A 22474-nucleotide genomic window follows, 5' to 3' on the forward strand; every position below is an offset into this window, starting at 1 on the left:
GATTTGCCTCGTGCACACATGTGAGCGCCGCCTCGTGGCCGGAGGCTGGTAACGGTCGCCACAGAGGAAAAAAAAAACTGAGATAGAAAAAATGGCGGACCTCAGGAAAATCTGTCCTGAGTTTGAGCCCTGTCGTGTCAACTATTCGCGGAAAGCGTCACTTCAGGGGAAGCTTTTTATCCTTCTTTGTTTTCTTATTGTGGATTCCGGAGGAGCAACGACTCATTGGGTTGTCACAGAGGATGGAAAGATTCAACAACAAGTATGACAGTTAACGTTAGCTCATTGACCTGCTAATGCTAGCCTCTTCGGATATTGTTCAGCTCTAACGGTTACATTTAAATCGCTATTTGTGTACATGATTTTTAATTGTTTATTTAAAGCAAACATAACCCATTTGTCAGCTTTAGTTATCTTACAATCCACGGGAAGTTCCCGTTAAAATTCGTTTTGTTTGGCTAAGTCTGTTAGCCTGCACTAGCTACCTTTATACTGACGTGATTGTTAGGTGTTTGAGGTCAAGATGACCAAAGTATTTCAGGCCGATGTAAAAAGTCCACTCGTGAAATTGTTCATTAATGTGTCAGAAGAATTATATGTGTTGCCTAGTTTCGACTGCCACCAATCTGCGTCTTACATTTGGAGGAGAAAAAACTGTTTATGAGAAAGAGTCAGGCTGTGGTAATCGATTCAGCTGAGTTTGCACATCTGATAAAGGAATTTGAAGGACTGCACTTCTGTAAACATTGTATTCACTCACTGATCAGAGCTGTTCGACCTAACTGAGACTTAAAATTGATGTTTCGATGTTGCTGTTTATTTATATCACGCTGTTGTTTCAGGTTGACTCACCATTGAATCTGAAGCATCCACATGATGTTGTCATATTCATGAGACAAGAGACTCGTGTTAACTACCTCAAGAAACTTGAGGTATGTGCATATCATTTTGATTAACACTGTGAACTTACTTTAATCAGACTAATGTGGCGGTGTGTCTACCCCACTCCACATACAAGAAACTGTTTTTCACTGTGTTCAGACACCTTTCATTTACCAGGTTTACATGCAGACTTTTTTCATTCTGATTGAAGATCTCAGGTCAACTGTTAATTTACGACGTGATCTATTTATGTCTTGTGTTTACATGTGCCACGACATTTGATCAGAACAGCAGTTTTACAGACGTGTGACACACGCAGATCAATGAAAACATCACGTCATTATCAAAGATGGTTCTCCATCATCCATTTAGCAAAGTAGTTCCTATTGGTTTTACACTGCCACAAAGCTGTGGATGAAGGTCTGCAGCCAGTAATGCCAAGCCCTCGGAAAAGAACGTCACTTTTGGCTGTCCCAGAAGTTAAAACTGGCTAAATGATGCCATCAGCTAAATTGCATAGTCAATCATGTACATGCAGTTGTCACAGGCACTAAAGGAGACAGGAATAACATTGTGACATTTTGTTTTTATAATAAAATCAAAATATCCAACCCTCCTCCTTTTCTGGGCTTGGGCAAAGCAACCCGAAAGAGACACACATGATGCGCAAGCTGGGAGAGACTGCTGTGAGCGTGGAGGATTTCTCTGCCCTCAACGAGCAGATGAATAGTTCTGTAACATTAGAGTATCCAAACTCGCCTAAGGATGGGTACCTTTCACATTTGAAACGATGCGGTATCAGTGCCCGGTACCTGGAAATCGGTATTGGTACAAAAATATCAATTTGTTTAATAATAAAATATTTTAAAAAATCAACTTAACATACTTATTCTTCAGTATATAACCTTAAAATGCTGTGTTCATGTCCACCATGGAAAATTGCCTTTTCATCCATGCCCTCACAGTCTCAAAGATGCATCTAGGTACCTAAACATGGTACCTTTTAATTGTGCAGACCGATATCAGATTTTTTCAGTGGGAGTCCGTTTATTTGTGTTTTTGGTCAAGTAAAATATGGCCCCGTCTGAGTGCAGAGGAAACCAGCTGATAGCAGGGAGGGGGTGTTTGGTGCGAGCGCTCTGGGCTTCTGCTGCACAAAAACACTGCTGTAGGGGTAATTTCTGCCCTAAACCCTGTGATAGGACCCAACATGTTCCATCCCAGAGTATCACTTTAAGAGCTACAGTTTTGGATATCCCATGATCCTTTTCTCAAATGCTAATCACTTGGCTTGTCATTCCATTACGTTATGTCTGATCAGTGTTCTCAAAATCTGTTGTTGTTGGTATCATTCTATTTAACATGCAAATAGTACATTTTCTCTGTCTGGATGAATTTTCTATAAAACAGTTACAGCCATCTTTGCTTAGGAGAAAAACCTTTGTCCTTGTCAATTTTATAACTAATTCTTCTTCTTCTTTGATTATGTTTGAGTAGAAGCAGCTAGTGGCACAGAAGATTCACATAGAGGAAAATGAGGACAGAGACACGGGGCTGGAGCAGAGACACTACAAGGAGGATGCAGACTGTGTTATGGCTAAGGTACCCCTGGGAGACCTGGATTTGTATGATGGAACTTATATTTCCTTGGAAAGCAAAGATATCAGGTACGCCCTCCTCGGTATCATTACCATTGCAAATTCTTACTTCACCTCCTCTGTGTTTGTGTTTGTTGTCGAGGGCAGCATGCAAAACAGGCATGGTCAAACTAAAGAGGCATACTGTAACAAACATCCTCCTGAAACTACACAGCTCTTCATGAAAATAATGATATTGTCAGCTAAAAATGTCGTTTTGTTTTTTACCCTCATAGCCCTGAAGACTATGTGGATTCACGCTCATCTCTGCCTCCAGATCTTGAAAAGCCAGAGTGTGCAAAAGTGTTTGAACTTCCTTATAGTATACATGCTTTCCAGCATCTCAGGGTGAGTAAAGGGTGACTTGATTTTATTTCATTTTTTTTTTATAAATGACAAGAAGTAAGGAGTCTTTTTTGAAGAGATGAAAAGGAACTTCATCATCAGAATCTTTTCTGTTTAAAAGAAAAAAACAAACTGCTATAGCTTATAACAAATTTTAACGTTCTCAGTGCATCCTATTATGTGTTTAGCCATATGTAGATAAAAACGTTTTCTGACAGGGATGCTGCAGGTTTTCCGCTGGAGACAGGGAAGCCTTGTGTATCGCAGCAGATAAAATGTAGTGGTGAAAATTGTAATTACCCTTACTCATGATCCTTACTCGTACTCAATGGAAAATGCAGTCTTAATAGGGAGAAGAGTCCACAGCTCCATTTTGATAAACAACATCCCATTGGGGCCATGGTTCTCTGAGTGCATGCCTGGTTTCAATATAATTCAAGTAAACCTGCCAAGGACTCAGAATTTCTGTTGCTAATTACGTTCAGAAGAGTCTCACAGTTTCAGTGGTGTAGATCTTTCTTTTTTTATTTTTATTTTGAACATGAGCAAATATTTAAACAGAACAAAATTTATGCATAAACAAAAGTAAACAGACAAAAACACCAAGGAGCCAAACAAAATTGTCAGTTGCATGTTCAAAAAGGATTAAGAAGAAGTTGAAACGTATAAACTCCCACTTCTTCATCTTGTTGACATCTCAGGGCCTTTGTTTTAAATCTTGATTCTGGTTCTGTTTCATAAACCTCATAAAAAATGTTATTTCTTCACATCAGTCAAGCAAATTGATCAGTACTAGCTGATTATTCTTAAGCTGTATTCTCAGAAATGTTTCAAAACATCCAGTGCAGTTATCTTTTAATGTCTTAAAAGCTATGTAGACAAACAGCAGAGCAATAACTCAGAGCGTTTCATCCCTGGCATGTTTCCTTCTGTGTTTTGATTATTGGGTTTCCTTGTTTTGATTAGACTGAGGGATAACAGACACATAATATTTACACTGTGCGCTCTGAGGGCCGGCATGTTTTTTACTCTGTACACTTGTAACCCGAGTGAGCTCACTGCTTACTATGCAAACAACAGAAATGTAGCCGTTTGTGTTTGACAGCGTAAATATCTTCTGAGTGACTCATCCCTTCTGTCTGTTCCAGGGTGTGCAGGAGAGAGCCAATCTGACCTCTCCACTGCTTTCTAAGGAGGATCCCATTTTTGGTTCATTGTCTCATAAACTGGGCCGTAGCGTTGATGAAGTGGGCCATCGCATCCATCAGGGGTTACAGAGGGTGAGGTCTGCTCGTACAAGTTTGCACCATAAGCTGTATAAATATGAAACACTGTCATGTCCCTCGTTGCTGATATGAAAGTCGAGCATTGAATGTGTGAAGAGAGAAAAAGATTTCATTCAGCCTTCTGTGTAGAAATGGGAAATGCATATCTTCTCATGTGGAGCAGGGCATTGTTGGGATTTTGTGGATGTGTAATTATCTGGCTTCCTTTCTGTCTGCGTTACAAAATCATGGTGGTTGTGTGATGGGTTGTATTGTCAGTATCAGCTCAGTTATATTCAGGGTATGAGCGAGACTGATGAGGGAAGGATTCAGGCAAACTATGCTGGGGAAACAACACCTAACAGCTTTCCCTTCCTTTATAACTCTGTGCTCCAGAACTCCTCATCCTGGGTGCTGTACAACATGGCAGCATTTTACTGGCGCATGAAGAATGAGCCTCAGAGGGCGGTGGACTGTGTGGTGCGTGCTCTGCATTTCTCCCCAAGGTACCGTGAGGCTTATCAGGAGGCAATACTTGACTATTTTATTACTGAAATGCTGCTCACAGGTGTGGACATTCTCATACTCTGCCTGTGTGTGTGTTTGATTTGCAGGCAGCACAAAGATGTCGCCCTGGTCAACATGGCCAACATCCTGCACCGGGCCCACTTCTCAGCCGATGCTGCTATTCTTGCCCACGCTGCCCTGGACCTTACCTCAGATCTGTTTACCAGCCACTACACTTTGGGCAACATTTACGCCGTAAGCCAAACAGAAACTGTTACACTGCACTATTTACACAGTCACACACACTTACTCAGGGCTTTTCAAGGCTGGGATGGAAAGGAAAAAGAATAGTATCTCAGAACAAGAATGAGTTTTTGTTGCTATTATTTATGTGCTACTAATGCTGCAGTGTCTCATGGGAGTGTCGTGTGTACCTAAGGTGATAGCAGAAGTCCTGATAAGGCGTCTTACTATCTCACTGCAGTTAGGCTTCATATTACCCATAACACAAACAGGCAAGATTTCAGCTGTCAGCAACTGTTTTATCTCAAAGATTAATGGTTTAAAGGTACAGCGTGTTGCCGTGTTCAACCAATTATTAACAGGATTTGTCAAGGGCTTCAGTATATCTTGTTAATAATAATAATAAAATCATTTATACACAACACTTCTACTAATTTGTTGAGCTCTTTTTGGTTGCAGACAGATTTCTCCATGAAACAAATCAGTGTACTGTATCAATGTTTCGTCTTTTTCCTCTTTTGTCACCGTCTCACCAGATGCTTGGGGAATACAACCACTCAGTGCTGTGCTACGAGCAGGCGCTGCAAGCCCAGCCAGGCTTCGAACAGGCCCTGAGGAGGAAACATGCTGTGCTCTGTCAGCAGAAGCTGGAGCAGCGCCTGGAAGCCCAGCACAGGTAGGATAGCGCACACACACGCAGACCCTAAAGGCTGTTTCAACAGGATTACTACTGCAAACAAAATCATGATATTATAGGCATTAAGCATGGCATCACAATGTTGTGAAACATGATTTAGTACACTACTACATAAGAGTTATCCTGATCTGGATCTCTGTAGCTTCGTTTCCTTTGCACATTTCTCCAAATCAAAGCAATATTTCTGAAGTTTCAATAAAAACAATTGCGCCTGGTCAGTGTTACGACTACAATTGCGCACAACTGGAATTAAATAATACATTACATCTCTTCGGACTCTGCACTGATGATGATGCCGATTGGTGAACATTAGTGTTTTTATTCACTGGTCAAACTGTAAGGAGGATACAAACATTAATGAATGAAAATCATCACACTAGGCCTGGGTCAATAACAAATTTTGCTAGAAGATATATTGTCCCACATTTTTTGACGATTAACGATGTTATTGACAATATTATTTTTAAACTAAGTTAACCACTAATATAAAAAAATATTTATCATAATAATGCAATACACCCTTTCAAATGCAACAAACTTTTGTTTCTCATTAGTATTTATTACTAATGTTATTGGAATATCAATAACTTTCAAATATAAAAAAAAAAACAATAGAATAATTTGGGCTCTCAGTCAAAAATTGCACTTGAATAAAAAACTGAGTTAACGTGCAGAATTTCTTTTGTGATGAAGCAAATTACACTCTGTGTCCATGTAAACTCATTATTAAACGATTGATTTATTGAGTATCGTCCCTGGCCTACCTCACGCACACCTCCGCCTCTCCCTCCTGCTGCACTCTGACTCTGACCAGCTCACAGCCGCCCTGATGCCTTCACTATTGACGGCTAAGAGCACAAACCTCTGCACTGAACACAACCAACAGCAGAGATTTTGCAGTATTAACATATGTTTTGCAGTGGACACGTACAAGTAGGAGAGGGAGGTGCGTTGCCACGACAACATATTTCCATTGCACTTTTGTGATAAACTTCAATATCAAAACTTCTGAAAAACCACCTCATGAGAGCATAAAAACTTTTTATCAAAATTTTAGAGTTTTTCGAATTGTTTGTGTTTCGATTACTATGTTTTTATTGCAATATTTCGGTTTTGCTCAGTTCTAGGTGTAATGGAAACACACCTATCAGTGCAATTTGAGTCAATCTAGGGGTGAATGTTTTTGGAAAATAATCTAATTGCGATTTATTTGGGCCAATACTGCGATTGTGATTTAGGATGCAATTTTTTTATTTTTTTTTTATTTTATGTTTTATTTTATTTTATTTTATTTTATTATTTATTTATTTATTTATTTATTTATTGGGGGGGGTATCTTTTGCATTATTTTCTAAAAACAATTAATAAACCATTCTATATCATTCTATAGTATGAAGGCCAGGCCTACATGTTATGATGACATGAAATAGATTGAAGCATAAATTGATACGAATAATATATCTTCATTTAACTATCACAGTCACAGAAGAATATTGACAGATTGATTTAACTTCAAGCCTTGTAGATGTGTAATATTTTTGCCAGAAAAAACAGCATTTTGACTTTTGCTTGTTTTAAGGAAGAAGGAGCACAAGTTACTGTGTCCCCTCCATGTCTGTGTACATGAAACTTCTTTTAAATTTTTTTTTTTTTTACTGCAGACTCTGTTTGAAAATTGCACTCTGTTACATTGCAATGTCTGTTTAAATTTGATTAATTGTTCAGCCCCAAGCCAATCCAAGCATTTTTTTTTTATTGACTGATTGATGTTTTGGCAAGGTGAAAAAAAATGGAGTGAAAAGTGGGGAAAGTACCATGAGGCAGTCTTGTCCAATGTTTAAGTTTATTTGTAGAGTTGTGTTCAGATTACCCTTGGATTTACATACATAACAGAACATACATACATGGATACTAGCTGGACTGGGTTTAATGGAAAAAGCTCAAGATGTCTGTTGATATTAGTTTTCTCACAAATGTTCTGATTGATATTAAATCAACCGTCAAATCAAGACTCGTTATTCTGGGATTTAGTTTAACCTTCAGTGGAAATGATAAAAATTGAGTGTCATTCAGTTTTGAATTTTATTCGATGCTAATTGGTTTGTGGATACCAAGGCTGTAAATGTCCTGTATCTGAGTTCCTCACCCTTCTGTGTTTTTCCAGATCCCTGCAGCGAACCCTGAATGAGCTAAAGGAGTACCAGAAGCAGCACGACCACTACCTTCGCCAGCAGGAGGCCCTGGACAAACACAAGCTACTGCAGGAAGAGCAGATCCTCCGCAACATTATCCATGAGACCCAGATGGCCAAGGAAGCCCAGCTCGGTATGACGCTTTGCTCAGATGCTTCTAGAGTTTAATCAGTATGAAAACAAAAAGCTCAAATTGAATGGTTGCGTGTGTGTTTTTGGGTGTGTATTATTTATTATAGGGAACCATCAGATGTGTCGCCTGGGTCAGCAGCAGCGCAGTCTTTATTGCCCCTTTGACCTGCCTGTGCGCTATCACCGTGGTGATCTCTTTGAACATGTCCACTATGTCCAGGTAAGTCTAGAGATATAAAACTGAATGATTCATGAGTTTTCCTACAACCTAAAGAATAAAGAGAGTCAGAAAGTTTTAGGATCATTAAATTCAGCTTCTCTTGTGCAGATTTCAGTGGATTATTTATCAATCCAAGCACACAAACAGTTTCTGTTTCTGTTCTTTCTTGTTGTGTCTTTGATCACAGTTTGGCGAGGAGGTGTCAGTTGCTTCCAGTGTGGCTCTAGTTTCAGAGCGCAATGCCAACCAAACCGCAAACAACCCCCAGCTCCATCCCTCCGTGTCCGGAGACCAGGACCCTGCTGCAGCTCTGTGGGGCAGTCAGCAGGATTACACACAGGCAAGACTTAGCACTACGAGTCCAGTTTCTACAATCAAGCTCCATTGTTCAGCACACCATCAAAACAAAAACTGAAAGAGAGAAATGATTCATCTGCAAAGCTGACACCAGCTGTCAAACAAAGTTATGCGTCTTCCTAAAGTTTTGCTTTCATGTCTTGTTTAAATCGTAGGGGAGCCAAAAGTACTTTAAGAAAAAAATCCCTCACACATGAACATATTTAGACTGTTACTCATTACAGTCCAAATTCACTAGATTCTTCTCGGAATAGATTAAAAGGCTCCATCAGCAATTTGGCTCACCTGTTTTCTCTTGGTAATAGATGGACGAATATAAAACTGAGCAAAATGGCATGTTGGCATTACTGTAACAGTTTTCCTGTTTTCTTTGAAGTTATTTTTGATGCCAGATTTTTCTTTTTTTTCCTTAAAATGATGGTCTTAATGAGCTGTAACTTTAGTGTCTCTGTGTGTGTGTTTGCCTCCAGGACATACAGCGCATGTTGTGGCCTCAGAGGAGTGACTGTGTCCATGAGTACCCAAACGTTCCCCAGTCCCACCTGCTGCCCACCTACTACCTTACACCTGAATCTCAGGGCCTCAGGTCAGTCCAAGATCACAGAGGAGAAACATTTCACAACAAAGCACTTTGATTTGAATCTTTATCTTCAGATTTATACATGTACAGTTTTCTAAATCAAATCTTTCTGGTTGTTTGAAAGCAGCCCTGTAGCAGCTGTCCTCTATGAGAGCAGCAGTCCTCCTCAGACAGTAGCTGTGCCAAACTGTGATCCCGTAGCCCAACCATATCCAGCCCTCCTGCCTGCCTCACTCGACTGGCCTCTGGAAGAAAAGGAACTGCCGGATCCCTTTGCCTCCCAGGTACGCCGGCCTGTTTATTATTATAAATGTGGGTGTGATTTAAAAGAACTACTTTACATGTCTTTGTTTTAATGTATGAATCTGTGAGGAATTAAAATCTTTGATTTTATTCTGTGTTACAGACTCTGCAGTCACGCAGCGGAGGATGGACACTGGAGCAGATTGGCTCCAGAATAGCTCAAGCTATGAAACAAGTAGGAATGCTGCTTTATCCTCTGTTTCTATTAGAAAAAAATGCTTACACTGACTTTTCAGGTTCTTGAAATACACAAATCTGGCAAAAGTGATGTTTTTTTCTTTATGAAATTCAAATTAACTTTGTTGGCAATAACTTGATCAAGACTTTTTAGGGCTACAGCTTGAGTTCTCAGATAAACTATCTTGTTTTCTGACATTCCTTACTATTAAAAACTTGATGTAATTATTCAGCCATAACTTTATTTCATTGATTTGACTGCAAAAAACTGAAATCTTATGAAGTGTTTTTGTCTTATTTTAAGTAAAAATTGTCTTCTTACACTTGATATGAGCCACATTCACCTGACTAGTCCAGAAAAATGTCTTATTTCAAGTTATTCAAAGACAAAAAAGAGGTCTGAATTGCTTCAAACAAGTAAAAAAAATCTGCCAATGGAATAAGAAAACAATGCTTGAAACTAGATTAATTTCTTAAAACGAGTAACTTTGCTTTTGTTCCATTGGCAATTTTTTACACCTGTTTCAAGAAATTCAGACCTCATTTTTGTCTTTAAATAACTTGTAATAAGACACTTTTCTGGACTGGTCTGTTGGACGTGGCTCCTTTCAAGTCTAAAAGGCAATTTCTAATGGAAATAAGACAAAAACACTTGATGAGATTTCAGTTTTTTGCAGTGTTATAGAAGATATTGTGTTTTAATTTCCAGTTTTTGTACTAATTCAATAAGTTAGCAATAGGTATTGGTACTTAACAGTACCAATTTTCTGTACTTTTTTGTGTTTATGTGGGAAAAAAATATAAATTTGTTTAATAATAAAATGTATGTTTTTTAATTTAATATATTTATTCTTCAGTATAAAACCCTGTAATGCTGTGTTCATGTCCAGTATGGGAAATCTCCTTCTCTCCCACTCCCTCCCAGTCACAAGGATACATTTAGGTACCTGAACATGGTACCTTTTGACTTAAAGTGAATAGATACTCAGTACTTTTGACAGAATTCTGTTGGTACCTAATTCGATACCCATCTCTACATAGTACCTACAATTCAGATTGAAAAATGAAAAATTATTCCTTTTAGCGCTATTATTTATTTCCAGTTGTGTGTCCCGGAGCTGAAAGAACCATGTCTGTGTGTACAGGCTACTGTACCTCGCTGGCTGCTCCACAATGAAGCAGCTTTATTCTGGCGGGCCAAAGGCAACGGCAGCCTTGCCCTGCAGTGTCTGCGCCAAGTGTTGAGCTCAGCTCCGCCCTCCCACCGCCACTTGTCCCTCACCAACGCTGCCAACCTGCTGCTACACCACGGCTTAACAGACAATGCAGAAGCACTCCTGGAGCAGGCGCTGGGGCTCAACGCATCAGAGGTAGAGGCACAAAAACACAAACTGAGTTGAAAACACTCAGTTCATTGTACAGATTTTATGACACACCTTGAACAAAACCTGTAATGTACGAGCTAACATGGCCCTGTTTGGTTTCCCCCTCCCTCAGCCCTGCATCCAGCTCAGCCTGGTGAGCGTGCAGTTGGCCCAGGGTAACGTGACAGGTGCCCTGGCCTCTTTCAGGAACATCCTGGTTACAGCCCTCTCCTCCCCCTCTTCCTTTTCATCCCTCGCTGGCTGTGAACAGTGTCGCACCAGCCTGCCTCTGCTGCGCTGTCTGCAGTTCTACCCCTTCCTTTATAACCTCTCACACAGACCACCCTGCCCAGGTAAGTAAGGAACAAGACACACCTTCTAGGTTCAATATCACTCTTTATCTTGGTACACTTTGATTTAGTTATGGAAAGAAACTACAAATGAGATAAAGACTTCAAACTTAAGCATCATGTCTGGAGTTAAATTAAAAAGGCTTTTGCAAAACGACTCACAGCAGTTGGCATGTTGTGTTTTCAGAGGTGGGAGAAAAAATTGATTCACATATCTATCGGGATTTTTTGTTACACAATATTCAAATCAGGGGTTCTTTGTCAATAAATCTTTTGTTAACACTTTTCTCCAGCAGAGGGTGAATTTTTTCTCTCTGACTCACCTGATGTGCTTTATGGGGGAAAATGCTGTCTCCTGATATAGTCTGTAGATATTCAAGATTCAAGATGCTTAATTGTCACAAGATAATGTACGAGTACATACACTGTGAAAAACGTGTTGGGTTCTTTGCTCTGTGGTTTAAAACACAATACATAATAATAAAATAAGGGATAAAAGCGGGTATGTTAAAAAACTAATTAAAACAGTTAAAGACTCAAGACGTTCATCAGGAGGCAGTCCTCCTCACAGCGTTTCCCCAGGTTGACCACTGCCTCTCTGTATGCCATCTGGTCATCCCCGGTGATCAGCCCCACCACCACCATGTCATCTGCAAATTTCACGATGGTGGTGGATGGATAAGAGGCCACACAGCCATAGGTGTACAGAGAGTACAGGAGCGGACTGAGAACACAGCCCGGTGGTGCTCCGGTACTCAGGCTCAGTGAGGTGGACATACAGTTGCCCACTTTCACCACCTGGGGGCGGCCCGTCAGGAAGTCCAGGATCAGATCACACAGGGCTGTGGGCAGGCCCAGGTCCTGGAGCTTCCTGATGAGCCTAGATGGAACTATAGTGTTGAACGCGCTGCTGTAATCAACAAATAGCATCCTCGCATAAGTGTTTCGGCCCTCCAGGTGGGAAGTGCAGTGTAGAGGACGTGGTGTATGGCGTCCTCTGTGCTTCTATTGGTGCAATAAGCAAACTGCAAGGAACATATTTGTGCTTTCACCAGACCCTCAAAGCACTTACTGGCTAAGCACTTACTCATCATCATTCGACTTTTTCCCATAGTCTGGTGTTAAAAAAGCAAACTAAAAATCTCAAAAATCAGAAATATTGAAGAATCGGAACTTATATTGAATCAACACCCCAGAGAGACAGAAAGAAAGAAAGAATCTGAATCAACAAGCAGGACAGAGCAGATGTGACATGACTTTCTGAAGTTATTTGACTGTCTGAGGTTGTTATTTCACTTTTTAAAATAAGTATTGTAAGTATAATGCAGCATTAAAAAACCAAAACTTTTATTTCATATTTTCCAAAATGGATTAAAGGAATCCAGTTTTATTTTTGTTTTTAGTACGGAGAAAATAATTTGAAAAACCCTTGTCACAACTCTTTTTTGGGCTTTGCTAATGTTCTACCCGCTTGCTGTGTTGCACTGGAAATTAGTCATGGGATTAAAATACACTCAGTGTGGAGCACAGACAGGTTTTCTTTCCACCCTTTTTAATCTTAAACCTTGAAAAACCGCTCACATTGTCCCTTGAAGTCGCAGGAGTACCTGTGAGGAACAGGTAGTATGTCGTGCTTCTGGCATGAATAGAAACAGCGCCTTCCTTTTTATTCATATCAGTGGGAGTGAAGAGAAAAGTGCTTTGAAGTGGAGAAATTTGGCCACTAAATAATTTAGGCAGCAGAAAATAGCCGAAGCCAAATTTAGAAGGGTCTATATTTTGCTCTGTGAGGCTAAATATTGCTCCCATAAAGCACACAGAGTACATGGAGTCAAAAAGGCACTTTTAAAACACACACCCACTCTCAGGCAGGTCACTTAGGTTGAAATATGAAAACAAAACATTGTTAATATTTTTGGTAGTTACATTTCCTCCCACATTTCAAATCCTACGTGGAGTTAAAACGACTGAAACTTTATTGTTTTGTCTTTTTAATGCTGTAAAACGTCTTAAATTTGTTCATTCAGAATCTTTGTAAGTAGCTAAAATCTTCAAAGCTTCAAAACTTCAACTTCTGTTATCAGGAAGAAAATATTTGGAAAAGTTTCATGCATGGCAGCAACAGAAAAGGCATTCCTGATTCTGTGTCAAATCTTACCTTAACCTAATCCCTTTTATCTAAATTTAGCATAAAACAAATTGCATCTCCTTTCTGTTCGTACACCTCTTTGCTCAGTGGTTGTGAGGGTTTACAAGCTGAAAAATCTGAGCTTGAGGTGAACTGAGATTGCAGAAAGATTCAGCGGAGTGCTCTGAAACATTATCCCAAAACACTGATTCCTTTTATTCACATAGAAAAAAGTTTTTCGCTGAAAATTTGAAAAGCATCACCTCCTGTTGAGGAGAAAAAGTAATGATAGAAGCTCTGTTCACAAAAAAATGTTCAGATTAGTGCCGTCATTTCAAGTAATACCCAGGGTAACCTCTGCTTTTAAAGTCTCATATCAAAATCTACCACATCAGAGCAGAATACCTGTTCACATCTTTGCAGAATAAGTTTATTCAAATCTATAACTGATTGGTTTTGTGTTTTGAACGTAGAAATACATCTGTCTTGTCAGGAGTATATTTGTTACCCATTAAGTCCCTGCTCTTTGATCCAGATGGTGACCTCTGCGTGACTGAGGAGGACCTTGGTATACAGCTGGAGGAGTGGGAAGGCAGCGAAGAGAAGCAGGAAGCTCCAGCTATATCAGCCATGGAGGACTCGCTGCTGTTTGAGAGTAAGAAGACACACAAACCACATACATTTAAAGATGCTGCGAGGAAGATCTGTTTTAATGTGACTGCCTGGAGTCTCATGCACACTGTCGTAAAGATGTAACTTTTAACCATTTGTGTTTGTATTAGAACAAATTTTCGACATATCCGTAGGCTAGGCCCCAGTTCATACATAAAGCGTGAGCGCAGCGCCGTGGTTTTGGGGCACATGCCAATTCACACTGTATGTGTCTCTGGAGCATCGTGCAGCGCAGGGTAGCGCCCAAAGTAGCTGGATACCTGAGATCACAAGAGAGCCCCATGTTCCCACCCATGACAACGTACTTGCATGGTGATTTATTAACATGTACAACTCACCTGGCCCTCCAAAAACTTCAGCACCTTCAGTCCATGTCTTCCTCCTCCTTTCTGTTGTTGTCCTTATAGAAATGTGTTGTGTTGTATAGACTAATAAAGTAAAGATCGGGAGCCAGAGCATGGAGCTTTATTTTGAAATGACTGGATGCTCTTATCGTTTTTGTGTCTGATTTCCTGTTTCCACTCTGGCCAAAATAGACTCGCAGCAAGTGTTGTGTGGATGCAATAATTGACTAGAGTGGTTTCTGATTACGGCGCAGTGTGTGGCGCATTGCACGGCGCTCACGCTTCATGTGTGAATTGGGGGTTACTTGACAACAAGCAAACCGTCAGTTAGTTCAGTAGCTCTTCAAACAGCCCAGTCCTGTGAGACGTGTTTGTAGTGTGTAACGTTAGTAAGTCCTGCTTATGTCCTCCCAGTCATCTATTAGGGCTGAACGATTTATCACATTTCACCTGACATTGCAACGTAACAGTGTGATATTTACAAATTGCAGAGTCTGCAATATATGAAAATAGAATTTTAAAAAGTTTCATGTACACAAACCTTCAGTCTATTTCATTTCATCATCAAAACATGTAGGCCTGACCTTCATACTATAGAATGATATAGAATGATTTCATTAATTGCGTTAGTAAATAATGCAAAAATTACCCCCCCCCCCAAAAAAAAAAAAATTATATTAAATAAAAATTAAAAATGAAAAAAATAAATAAAATTGCATGGTATATCACAATTAGATTATTTTCCGAAATCGTTCTGCCCTATCATCTACCAATCAGAGCTAACATAACCTCACTCTTCATTTTATTGATAGACTCTCAAGTTTGAACAGACCACTGCAGAATAACTGCTGATTGTGGGTTGGAGTCAACATTAGCACAAACAGTTTAGCCCTTTTAGCCTTTAGCTTATGCTCTATCTCTCTCCTGTTTCTCTTTCTTCTGCTCTTCTGTCCTTTTTCTGTCTGACAGTTAGGCTCCAGTGTCCACCATCACTACAAAATTAATCTCAGAAATCATTTTCAGCAGAGAAAAACACAGATCTCTCTTCTCACTACTAAACTTCATCAGCTAGCGTTCTGTTGTCATCATAGACTGTATGTAGAGTGGACAGCGTGGCTCCGCCATTTATCATTTTACGGTTTTGAAGCCAAAATACCGCCGTCTCAGGCGCCACCATTGTAGCAGTTTGGAGCCAGAGTCTGCGCTGTAGAGACTGTGAGGTATTCTGGGAGAATCTGAGTGGAGCTGGGTGACAAAAATAATGATTTTTTTTTTCTTTCGAGAGTCTAATCACTTCATGACTCTACCTCCAGACATATTTTACAATCCCCGAAAAAAAATACACGAGAACGGCAGCTGTCAATAATCGTTAAACGTTACATAAAACCTTGTTTTTAACCTCAAATAACTAATAAAAATGAAACTTTTCAGAAAAAAGAGGACTTGAATACAAGACAGCCAAATAATATCTTCAAATCACCACAACAATCGGACGTGAGAAACATTTCTACCAGGTGTATTAATTTTTTAAAGTTTGACCACAGCCCATCTGGAATGACTGGGGAGATGGATTTTTAAACCTATACTGCAGCCAGCCACCAGGGGGAGCAGTTTGTGGAGACCTCACCTCAAGCCGAGCAAGCGGACGTCCATTTTTTTTTACAGTTTATGGTTGTCATAGAGACGATCAAGAGGCTAAGAATTATCATTTCAAATAACCTGTAACTTGTAATATTGGTGCTGATAATCTCATTTTAAAGTGTGGATTATGATCAGGCAGATATCTGGAAGGGAGACTTTTTCAGGATCACTGTCAAACTCCTCACAGCCTCTTTAAAAGAGACCATTTTAGTTTTGACGATATGAAAAAGGAATAATTCAAACAGTTTTGTTTTATAAATCTAATTTATTTCAACATTCCTCTGATGTACCTCTCCCTCGTTTCTTCTCTGTTTTTCTTTCCCCGTCTGCCGCCCTCCAGAGGTGATCCTGGACAGTAACGGTTCAGGTGAAGCAGCTGGACAGCAGCAGTCTCCTCCCCCTCCCTCAGGATCGGCTAAAATGGCCTCCCCCTTTGGAAGTGGAGGAGTGGAAGGCGAGGAGGAGTGGCAACTGAAGGAGGACCTGATGGGAGCTTTTGAGGGAGCGTTGGACGTCGGGGGAAAACGAGGGGACCTCAGAGGTATCCGGGTGCTGAAGAACGATCGCGTCATGGGCGCTCGGGCAGGTGGTGGGCCTTGCTTTGGGAACTGTGAGGATGACGAGGGAGCCGAGTGGGTAAGGCTACCGTGTCATGATCCTCACATTGTGGAATCTGTGTGGGTCTGATGTTTATGAATCTAAAAGTGTCTGTTGTTTGTCAGATCACCTTCCAGGTAAAACGGGTCAGGAAAGCAAAGGTTGATGAAACAGAGAGCTTTGCTGGTACTGACGACAGTCAGATTGTGGATTCACTACCTGGAGGACACTCAGTCTTAGAGATAAGTGGGCCAACTATCCCGTCACCTGGCCCCTCAGGTACGACAAACGCCTGCGTTTTATTTACTTCCTGCAGCATAAACACAGGAAATACGCACAGAGATACTTTATGACATGAAAAACCACCGGGAAATGGTTTTGTTTTTGGGACAGGTCGCTGGAGGGATTACACAAGTCTTGGCTGGCCTGGACCAGAGGAGTGCCAGCGGACAAGAAGAGTCGACCTCACCACTGTAGCGAGCACCTGGCTGGCTGTTTCTGCCAAGAACATTGAGTAAGACGGTCTCTGTCAAGACCAGGGTCAGATGTTAGTTCAGGTGAAATCCCAAAGAGGGACAGACTTGAGTTCATAAAAGAGATTTCTCCATTGTTGAGGATTTATTTATCGCTGAATCACTATCCTTGTGCTGTAAGGATTCTTTGTTTTATCATCTGTAATAAGTTGGAAGTTGATGCACAAACTTTAAAGACAGACAGTGTGTTTTTATTTTCTAACAGTTGAATGTTGAGTAAAAGTAAACACCAAAAAGAAAAAAAGATCACTGCCCTGTTGACATTTTGTTTCACATCATTTCATCATTTGAAAAATCTTTTGTAATATTTTCCTCCATGTTTTCCTCCAGCATTACAGAGCACATAGACTTTGCCACCCCGCTCCAGGAGCCGGCAGCTGAACCTTTATGCAACGCAAACTTGGCTGCCAGTATGCACACCTTGGATCACCTGTCTGGGGTGGCCAATCGAGCTGCCATCCACTACACCGGGGAGAGCCAGCTGCGAGAGGTACGCTGACGTAACAACCAGACTCTAAATTAAAAGAAGGAGTGTAAAAAAGAGGAAAAATGTCAGTCTGAATATTGATCAGGGCTGTAAGAAAACACTGAAAGCTGAGGTTAAGCCTTAAATGGTCATTTCTTAAATTAATGCACTACTGTAAACCTTGTGTGAAATTTATGAAGCTGACTAACATTTCGGGAGAATAGAAACAGATACAGAATGAGGGTTGACCTGTGGGGTAATGCATTTATAAGCTCAGACTGGTTGGTCCATGTAATAAAAATGATAATAACTTTATTTATGGGGCACCTTTAAAAACAGAAGTTAAAGTGCTTTGACAACAAAAGAACATGCAGACAACAAAGCACAGGGAAATGAAAGCAGGACACAAGGCACAAAGACCAAAGCAAGAGCAAATGTCATAGGAACCAAATAATACAAGAACCATGCAACATGTATTGAGACTATAAAGGCTGAAATAAAAGCTAAAAACATACATTCAGTAAAAAAAAAAAGGAAAGAAGGTAATAAAAGGCAGTTAAAAACAAAAAACAGGAAAGCAAATATGAAAAGATGACACAGAAAAAGTGAATAAAAGAGGACAGACTTAAACTTTGTAGGAGATAAAAGATAATAAAAAGTCTAAAAAGACAGGAAAGCCAAATAAGATAAACATAAAATTAAATGCCACATTATGTAATGCCTCAATATTTAATAATGTAATATGTTTTCCCTTGTGTAATAATGCCGCATTTTGTAATTAAATTCTTTAACACAAGATGTAGTTGGTTTCTCGCATATTGCGTCACTTAATACAAAAATTTGTTGTACAAATTGTTGCACCTTTCCATCAACAAAATGTAAAAACTTGGTGTGTTATGTAATGAACAACCTAAATGGATGTCTTAATAAGAAAAAAAACACAACATACCGTCAGAACGCCATTGACTTTAAGCATACCAGCATGAATCATAAATCCACATTTATTTTAAGAACTATTAGCATGTTTGATCGGTCAAATCTAAATCAAAATGTTACTGAATTCACTCACACTCACATGTGGACCAACCAATAGGTACACTTAGGACCGCCCCCTTATTTAATATTATTTACTGCTGTATTTCTTGCTGGCAGTGTCTGCCCATAAAATGAATATTAGAGCAGACCAGTTTTATTTACTAATTTATTGATATTTAAATTTATTTCCACATTTATTTTAGTTTTTACTTTTATTTATTTATTTATTTAATCATGTATATATTTTTTATTTTTTGTTTTTATTTTCACTTTTATTTATTTATTTAATTATGTATATATTTTTTTATTTTTTGTTTTTATTTTCACTTTGATTTATTTTTGATTTTGGCAGTTTTGGTCCTCCATAGAATCTGGATTATATTGTGCATATATTCTACATGATAGAAATCAGACAAAACATGAAAACGAATATGAACAGAAAATGTAAAAGGTTTACCTTTTTTGTGCTGTAGGGGGGACCAGGGACAGTTACAACATTTTTGACATTTTTGTCTGTAATTTGAGCTCTTTCATATTTGTTTCATATTTGGTTTGTTACATGGTATGCAAGAACTTATTACAAAATGCAGTAAAGTGTATAACATATTGCATGGAAGAATTTTATTACAAAATGCCATGCTATTACATAATGAAGTGAGTTATTACATATTGGCGTTACAGTCTCGCTGCACGTTGGCTCTCGAGGGGAAAAGTCATGGTGATATATTCACGATAAATGGCTTTTACCAAATAACAATAACAGTTCAGCCTTTTCCTGCACTGTCTCACTCGTTCTTTTTGTCCTAACCCTCAGGTCCTGCAGAATCTTGGTAAAGATAAGTTTTCCCCTCAGTCTTTCGAGCAGGTTGGGACACGCATCGCTAAAGTTCTTGAGAAGGTAAGGGCTCTGAATGCTTCAACTAACATCAACACCTGAAGGCACAAGAGCAAGAACTCCAAACACTGACGGTTGAATATTTGATCATTTAGGTTGGTGTGCATCATGAAAAGTCATATCAAACTCATACAAATGTAAAATCAGATTAATTTGAATAGACACTTGTTTTTAGCAAAATGATGAAACCTCTGTTGACCCAGCGAATCAGCTTCACTTTGTGAATGCTTTCTGTTTACACTGTAAAACATAAGTTGACCCTACTTTTGATTTTCTTATATTTGTACCTAGTGATCGATTTATCTTTTGCTGTGACAGCATTTTGTAACTGTGAGTGGGGAGCATAGACAGCCTATGCCCCCCGCACGTCATCTCAATGTACAGCAGGGTCTCATACCCTCACTCACGGTTACAAAACACCATCACAAGAAAGATAACTTTGCAAAAAACATTTTCCTAAAATGTAAAGGAGCACTTTTGTGAAGTTTAATTACAGAGAAACTTTGCCCACAAACACTCCAGAAATGAATAAATCACCACAGATCAGGGCTTATTTGCACATGTGTGACGTGATCTAATAAAAACGTGTTGATGGTGTGCAGACGGCCAAGCAGTCAGGGAATAATTGATGCTGATAACTTAATTTATCTGACCCAACTCAAAAACAAAGTTTTTCAACTTTTTTAGTCTCAAATTTCTATTACTTGTTTAAAATGAGTGTTGATAACATTTTGATAAAAAATGAGTTGGGTTCTCTTATTTTTATTTTTAAGTCGATGTTATGTTTTAAAGTGTAGATGTCACTATTTCAGAATATCACATGGTTAAGGTGTGTAAAGAGGCCTTTTTCTACTGTTCTTCATTGTTTCACTGGAGGAAAGAGATGAACAGAGAAAAGTGCCATCTCTGTACATAATTTATCAGTAGTAACACCCAGCTATTGTAACACTATGATGTTACACTTAATAGGATGTTTAATGTGTATCCAACAGAACCAGACGTCCTGGGTTTTATCCAGCATGGCTGCTCTGTACTGGAGGGTCAAAGGTCAAGGAAAGAGAGCAATCGACTGCCTGCGACAGGCCCTGAACTACGCCCCTCATCAGATGAAGGTGAGTCAGACGTGTGGTTCGCAGTTACGACAACTCAAATCATTGATCTTATTTAATCTCTGAACTGTGGCGCAGGACGTTCCTCTGATCAGCCTGGCCAACATCTTCCAAAACGCCCGGCTATGGGAGGACGCTCTCACTGTCGCCCGGATGGCGGTGGAAATCGCCCCACACTTTGTCGTGAACCACTTCACTCTCGCTAACGTCTATATCGCAATGGTGAGGTCAAATTTCCTGCCATCATTCTGACTCAGTGGCAGTGTGATAACCGCTGCATAAATAACCGCTCGACTGATTAAAGCATCATCATCTGTTGACGTGCTTTCTGTTTCTCGACTTCAGGAGGAGTTTGAGAAAGCCATGCGCTGGTACGAGTCCACTTTGACGCTGCAGCCAGAGTTCGCCCCCGCCAAAGACCGTCTACGAACCATTCAGTGTTACCTGCTCACCAAGAGGGAACGCCGTCAGCCCTGATTTGATCCTGGAAGTACTCCACAACCATGCATACACACAGGAAAAGAACACACACACACACATACACACTCATCTGGAGACCACAGATGTCTTGCTTAAAAAAATCAATGCGAGAATCTTAAACGTGGCAAAGATGAGATCTTCAGATTCATATCCAGGAGAGTCTGGATGCTTATTGTTTTTGAGAGTCAGCTCCCCAAAGATTTAGATTTTTAAAACAACTGTAGATAATTTTACCCACAATCTCATCTTTCCAAAGCAGGGCCTCTTGTTATTTAACAATCAAGAAGTAATGACAGCCAAGCTCAGCCTCATTTTTGCTCAACTTGCAATTAATAGAAGGGGGGTTTAAATTAAATATTGCTAATATATTGAAAATCTGATTATTTTTTTCAAATTGGAAGAAAAGCTCAAATTTCTGTCATTTTTGAAAGTTTTTTAGCATTTTTTTTTGAGAGGTTTTGATAAAGGAGGTTGAGAATAACACATCAGAGCCTGAAGGTGGCGCCATGTTTTAACCTGACTTAACTGGAAATTTCAGAATGGAAAGAAATTTTACATCAATTTGTTGAAGTTGGCCGAATACTCGCCTCCAAACTCAGGAGGCAAACGAGCCGTGATTGAAAAATCTACATCTCACTTTCTCCGCTTCATCAAATGAATGTGAATTCTCAAGTTTTTGCACTTTTTTTTATTTCTGTATCATTCCTATTTATATGGGACCTACAAACTTTTTTGATTCTGCTCCAAGGTAATTTAAACACAAAAGAGAGAAATTGAAATAAGCTATCACATTTGCTTCGGAAGTTATGGAAAACTTAAGGCAGGAAAAAGGAATTGCCATTGCTTTCTATACGACAAACTCAAAGTGAAATCTGTATTAAATGTACAGTATTAAAGGCAGTGTGTGGATTTCATCACTTCTTTCCTCTGCGTCACTTTGTCGTCTCTTTTGGAAACATAAATGATGTGCTTGGCATAAAGTACACTGGAGATCGCAATGCACGATAAACAATATGTTTTTTGTTTGTTTGTGAATCCTGAAAAACTGACCCCATGAAACAAAACTGCAGATTTGTGGAAACATTCTCAAAGTGGCCTGAAGGTGGCACTGTCCAACCTGTTTTACTGGATCACTGTTTATCAACTCTTATACTTCTTGATGCTACAAACATTTTATACATTAGCAAACACAATATTTGGAAAAGCAGATCTTTAAAGAATGCATAACGTGCACAAAAATTCAGCTTCATCTGTTTTTAAGAGCAACTCATCATTGGAGAGTGGATGATCGATCTAATAGAGAGATTTTACACATGCCAATAA

The 22474-nt window shown here is 39.5% G+C and overlaps 1 protein-coding gene across 1 annotated transcript; it reads left to right on the top strand.

Moving 5' to 3' along the window:
• The first annotated feature begins 6 nt into the window (after nucleotides 1–6).
• Nucleotides 7–22066, top strand: ttc17 (tetratricopeptide repeat domain 17). The gene is made up of 25 exons (XM_074665687.1): nucleotides 7–262; nucleotides 843–932; nucleotides 2380–2549; nucleotides 2756–2867; nucleotides 4013–4144; nucleotides 4526–4635; nucleotides 4744–4891; nucleotides 5416–5555; nucleotides 7741–7901; nucleotides 8008–8120; nucleotides 8308–8460; nucleotides 8948–9063; nucleotides 9185–9341; nucleotides 9464–9535; nucleotides 10683–10907; nucleotides 11035–11254; nucleotides 13915–14034; nucleotides 16377–16672; nucleotides 16759–16912; nucleotides 17027–17147; nucleotides 17497–17656; nucleotides 19482–19565; nucleotides 20555–20674; nucleotides 20750–20893; nucleotides 21017–22066. The coding sequence occupies exons 1-25, from the start codon at nucleotides 92–94 to the stop codon at nucleotides 21146–21148; spliced, it is 3621 nt and encodes a 1206-aa protein (XP_074521788.1). The 5' UTR covers nucleotides 7–91; the 3' UTR covers nucleotides 21149–22066.
• The last annotated feature ends 408 nt before the right edge of the window (nucleotides 22067–22474 follow it).

This window comes from Halichoeres trimaculatus, unplaced genomic scaffold (genome assembly GCF_033239565.1).
Source record: "Halichoeres trimaculatus isolate MK-OKI-2021-1 unplaced genomic scaffold, fHalTri1.1 fHalTri1_scaffold_3, whole genome shotgun sequence".
Lineage (NCBI taxonomy): Eukaryota > Metazoa > Chordata > Actinopteri > Labriformes > Labridae > Halichoeres > Halichoeres trimaculatus.

Bases quoted from the DNA above. Each gene is read 5' to 3' on its own strand.
- ttc17 (XM_074665687.1), top strand. From the start codon at position 92: ATGGCGGACCTCAGGAAAATCTGTCCTGAGTTTGAGCCCTGTCGTGTC. The intron at 7,902-8,007 runs GTATGACGCTTT...TATTTATTATAG, and splicing joins GGCCAAGGAAGCCCAGCTCG to GGAACCATCAGATGTGTCGC. The intron at 14,035-16,376 runs GTAAGAAGACAC...GCCGCCCTCCAG, and splicing joins GGACTCGCTGCTGTTTGAGA to AGGTGATCCTGGACAGTAAC.